The following is a 5,585-nucleotide window of genomic DNA, read 5'->3' as shown; positions in this document are numbered from 1 at the left end:
TCTATATTTTTTTATTTTATGTATCCAACTATTGTCAGGATTGTTTTTACAATTACAATGTAATCAAATTTGTTATATTTGTTATAAATTCTCTCAAACTATAGCGCTCTTACAAGGCATTTAACGCCACCAATCACAAGTGTGACTTCGACATCTGAAATGGAGGCATCAGATATTGAAAGTGTACAAGCACTCGTGAACACGCAAAACGAGCAGATCTTTAGACTCTTAAACATCGTGCAGGAAATATCACCACAATTGCTTGGCACGGACGCCTTGAAAACTAGCAAAAGTAAAGTCCGAATGGATTTAAAGACTTATCTTTTAATGTTTAAATTATTTATAATAATATGTAATAAAATGTAATAAAATGATCAAAGTGATGCATTCAAAATTTCATTAGGCGAGACAAAATTGAGAGGCAGTGCGATAAAGAAAGTAAAGAATTATTATCAAGAGGTGGCATGGGGTGCATTGTCTAGTATTTTAGATCATGTAATATTGTGGTGGTCACGAGAAGCCCTTGCGACTCATCATAGTCACGGCGCTCAGCATCTCAAAGATTGGTTGCGGCAATTTATTCAAGGGAATGAGAGTAAGGATGTCTTTCTATTTAAAATCATTTCTCATTTTTAATTTTGTTCTTGGGGGAAAAGTACTACTATCTTTAAAATTTTAGTTCCGCCTACGGTTAAATCAGCACTACAAAATTTATGCGATGCGCTTGGATATCATACGACTATCACTGCTTGGGACCAGACATTTAGATTAGCCTATACCTCGGCCTTCGAGTGCCGTTCGAAACCATCAGCCACAGAGGTTGGTACTTTATAAAAAAGACTTTCAATCTAGAATTTCAAAGATGTTTAATAAAATGCATTAACGTATAAGAAGAAAAATTATAATTGTAGCAGAAAGAGCATTAGTAGAAAAAGAAGGAAAATAATAAATTTTTACGGAAAGAAGAGTTTGCTAAAGTATAAAAAAAATTAAATAGATACACATCTGAAAATAATTTTGTTGAATTATTAAACTAATTATATAGGAAACTTAAGCATGATGAATAATGTTACAAAAACTTTTGTTGTTTACTACCAATTTGAATGTCCTATATAATTATTTTAATGATTTCAATAAAATTATCTTGATTTTCGTATTTAACTAAATTTTAGAAGAAAATCGTTTTTTTTTTTATGTAAATGGCAAATAATTCCAATTAATATTTTTGTAGGGAACTGACACCGGTCAAATGTTTGTCGAGCTGTTTCAACTACTGGTCACCCTCAGCAACGAATGCGAGGTGGGCGGCGAATGGGTGATAGGAGCACCCTTAGTAGAACTGCCACTGTCAGAACAGATTGTCGTGTTGCACAGAATGGATCATTCGGTACATACGGCGAGATTGTGGGCCATTCAAGAGACTAAGATTATAGCCCATACTTGGGATCTAGACGTTCTTTTTCTCTTAGTCAAGGGTGACGTAGTAAACTGTCTTGAAGAATTATCTTATCTTAAGGTACTACTTTTTAAATTTTTTTTTTATAAGGAAAATACCGTATCTATTTTTCATCGATTGATTTTAGCTCGCTGATCACACAACCGCATTATCCATGAATTCTATTAGCGTTCAAGTATATGTGTGCACGAAAATGAGAGCAAAGATAGTTTCTGAAGTCAAGGCAAACATTGAATTACTTCAGGTATAATGTTGTACTGGTTGAATTTCAGACATATAATTAAATGGAAAAGATGATTTTGGAGTAAAAACTTTCCGATGTACCATGAATAAATTAAACACAAATAACTTAAATAGATAAAATCCCAAATATTAATCTTATAGAGACGATAAATTTTTAATAAATAAAATAAATTTCAAAATAAATTTAAAAGATTTCTTTTGTGAATATAATAATGTTTGTAATCTTTGGATCTTTGTCTTACTGTTTATAAAACTGACTTTATACTTTTTTATTTCTATAGATTTGCCCTGCTAAGTGCATCGATACGCTCGCCAAAATATGTCGCGTGATCAGCCTCGCGAATTTGCATATGTGTTTTCCACAATCGAATTATTGGAGAAAAAACAACAGCACATCTCCGGTGGCGGCTAGTCTTTATGTGGAAACTTATTTTGGTATATGTTTCTTCTGTTATTATTCTATTATTATTATGAAATAATATGATTAAAATTATTGTAGAAAAAATATTGCTGCCAGTATTGGAAGTGATAGAGGATCATGAAACATCCAACATGATTCTACGAATAATGTGCGAGGCATGGCTTGATTATATTTATTTGCACCGCATCAAGTTCAGGTAAATTTTTTTATTTGCTCGATATCCCAGCTATTCGTGAAGCAATGCAGAAGCGAAATTTACGTTTTCTACTTGTTAACATTTTCCCCATTTCATTATTTATTAAAATAAAATTTTAGCGAGTACGGTGCGCGACAATTGTTGACGGATTTCGCGTATGTATCGACGTGGGTCACTGAGTGTTCGATTATCTCGCCAAACGTCAGAAATCATTTGTTGAAGAACGAGGTTCTACGTCGTTGCGAAGGCGTTGGTCGACTTCTGTTGAGGCACCCGGGTGAAGCTATCGCTATGCGCAAACGATTGGGTAAATGTGGAATTTATTTATACTTCTTAAAGAGACCTCTTCTTAAAGAACTCTTTTCAACGAGATTCAATCGCAAATAAATCAATATCAAAATATTGTATTTTTTCTTCTTATTACAAGAAGATTTGTAACATCTCTAAAAATTTTTTTATTAATGATGGGGATCTAAATCTTTTTTTTTTACTAATGCTTCCTCAAGGAGAGATTAATGCTCGTATTCATAATCAGACTTTATGTTTAAGGTTTCCTTAAATTTATCTTCGGATACTCTACGAATTATCTCACTGGCTACTGAGCTTCTAAAGATAAATTTAAGGAAGCCTTAAGTACAAGATCTGATTATGAATACGAGCATAAGTCTTCTTTTTACTGCTTTTATGCGATTTTAGCTCGAAGAACGAACGAGCATGGATCTCCTGAATCTCCAGGTCTCGAACGCATGCCAGCCGAAATGTATGTTCCGAATCAAGAACAGTGGCTTGAATTGCGCGCTCCTAAGCGGTACAATTTTTGCTGTATGGAATAAAGAAAATAAAAAATAAATCGTCGATCGAAATTATGTCTCACGTTCTCTTTCCTCAAAATTATTTTATAAATTATTAAATACAACAGCAATATTTTGAAAGATTACAATATTTCATAAAATATTGATGCAATATTTTGTTAAAGTTGCAATATAAAAACAGGGAATAACATACAGACTATAGATTTCATTAGAAGAGACATTATCAGAAATCGTATAGTAAGGCACAACGATTTTTGATTGATTAATATATATTGGCAGTGTTGGATAATATCTCTATACATATATCTAGATACATGTATAGAGATACAATTTGTGTATCTAATCTGTATCTGTATTTAGATCAAAAACACAGCATCTGAAGTGATTTTCAGATGCATTTTTCAGATACATTTTCTCGGCATAGTCATAATTCCATTTTATGTGCGATTGATTAGTTCCATTCCGCAGAAAAAAAACAGCTTTGCTGTTGCAAAACTATTCTATAACATGATTGGTCTTTCCCTTAGTTTCTCGCTGGATCTAAAAATCAATCATATTAAAGAATTTTACAATTACACAGCTGCTTTTTTTACTGAAAGTGATCTTAGATTGTGGAATTTCTAACGCACGTATAGTTAAGCTGAAAACACAATATTTGAAGCAGGTAAGAATAGAATTTTATTTAATTTATTATTTGAGTTTTAGTTTATAAAATTATAGTGAATAATGATGAATAGTATCGTCTTATAATTCTTATCCTAAATCATTGTACGATAATTATAAATTTTTCAATTATCTAAATGTAAGAAAATGAATAAATGATTCATTTAATAACTGATACATTTTTTATGCATTATCATTATTACAATAAAAATTAAGTTAAGAATATCTGAAATGTATCTGAAGATACTTTTAAAGTAGCTGATATCTGTACCTATATACATTTTAATATGTGTATCTATATTTGTATTTAGATAAATATCGTACATGTAACTATATCTGTATCTAGATAAATTTTAAAAGTATCTTATTGTCTGACACTGTCTATTGGCCTTATTCCTTAACTGTAACTATTGTTTGTACTTTTCATTGTGTCTAAACATTTACTCGTGTATATAATTTATATTACATAAATTTTTTAAAATCTATTTATTACTCTCTTTTACTATTCAATAACTGAATTCATTTTGTTACTTCTTTACTGTGTAGAACTGTGAGAAAAGCATCTTGATTGGTATCCTGAACAATTTTCCTCCTTAATTATTAGACAAAAATCAATATAACTGCTTAATAATCAATCGAAATAGTACTAAATTTTTATCGGAATATTCCAATGTTCATTTAATATGTTAATAAAATTCATCATGCAACTATATTGTGCGCAAATTACGATCATTTGTTGCCAATATAGATTTATGTTCTCGAGAATCCCAACAAAGGGGGGAAGCCTTTCCATAATACGACGGCGTATTACGTTACGGTACAAGATGTGTGGTATTACACACCGCGGCATCGTCTGCCGCCTCTAACAGTCAAACGTCTGCATTCATTGTCGTCGCTACAATATTAGAATAATATCAATCTTGATGGAAACTTTACACAATGAGAGTCTGAAACGTTGACGTAATATTGGGGGTATAGTGTTTAGTGTTACATTACGCATATAAATGTATACAGGAAATTAACTAAGTGCAATCGAGAAGTTGCTAAAGTCAAATATTTGTTTTTTTGTGTAATAAATAAACAAAATGAAATAAATTAAACATTAAACAGAAGAAATATCGTTTTCATTAATACATAGTACACAAAATTAAGAAATACACACATACACACACAGGTGGAAAATTTGTATTAAATTTAATATATTTCACGCGTTTTAAATAGTCTTTAATAGAATCTCGTAGGTTTTATAAAACAGTTTACTCAAATTATTCCGTTTTGAGATATTAGTTTTTATGGATAAATGATTCCTTTGCCATATCCATAGAAAATCAATAGGTATCAATAAAAAAACATGAAACTTTGAAAGTCTAGAATCTGTGAGTGTTTGTTATTTTTTTACGCTTTCTTTAATGCGCAATTTTCTTGAGAAGATGAAGAATTTTTGTATGTTGAGTGCTATATGTATTACGTAAGTATGAGTATTTGTTCGTATAATCTTACAAACATGAGTGTGTATGTGTGCGTGTGTGTGTGTGCGTGCGTGTGCAAAAAAAATTATCAAGTTATCTTAAAGAGATATAAAGTTTGGAACTTTATATTTTATTATTTTTTATTTTTCTGTTAATTTTCTGTAGATATGACAAAGAAGACATTTCTTCAGAATTATAAAAGCTAAATATAAATACCTATCTCAAAATGAACAATTTGATCGGGTACATTATTTTTCATAAAACCTTTTTTAGTAAAATCTAATTTGTGTTCATACAAGATGAATATATTAAAAAGTAATACAAT

At 30.6% G+C, this 5,585-nt stretch overlaps 1 protein-coding gene across 1 annotated transcript in view; it reads left to right on the top strand.

The window, feature by feature from the left end:
- Positions 1 to 3,149, top strand: part of LOC108687304 (coiled-coil domain-containing protein 142) — a 4,357-nt gene extending 1,208 nt beyond the window's left edge. The window contains exons 5-13 of the mRNA XM_018192995.1: positions 105 to 292; positions 404 to 595; positions 680 to 819; positions 1,232 to 1,516; positions 1,584 to 1,700; positions 1,981 to 2,134; positions 2,199 to 2,316; positions 2,436 to 2,623; positions 3,013 to 3,149. Coding sequence (XP_018048484.1) covers positions 105 to 292; positions 404 to 595; positions 680 to 819; positions 1,232 to 1,516; positions 1,584 to 1,700; positions 1,981 to 2,134; positions 2,199 to 2,316; positions 2,436 to 2,623; positions 3,013 to 3,149 — 1,519 coding nt within the window. The remainder of the gene's footprint in view (positions 1 to 104; positions 293 to 403; positions 596 to 679; positions 820 to 1,231; positions 1,517 to 1,583; positions 1,701 to 1,980; positions 2,135 to 2,198; positions 2,317 to 2,435; positions 2,624 to 3,012) is intronic.
- The last annotated feature ends 2,436 nt before the right edge of the window (positions 3,150 to 5,585 follow it).

The sequence above is a fragment of the Atta colombica genome, unplaced genomic scaffold (assembly GCF_001594045.1).
Source record: "Atta colombica isolate Treedump-2 unplaced genomic scaffold, Acol1.0 scaffold205, whole genome shotgun sequence".
Taxonomy (NCBI): domain Eukaryota; kingdom Metazoa; phylum Arthropoda; class Insecta; order Hymenoptera; family Formicidae; genus Atta; species Atta colombica.
This window is presented reverse-complemented; position numbering and strand designations above follow the sequence as displayed.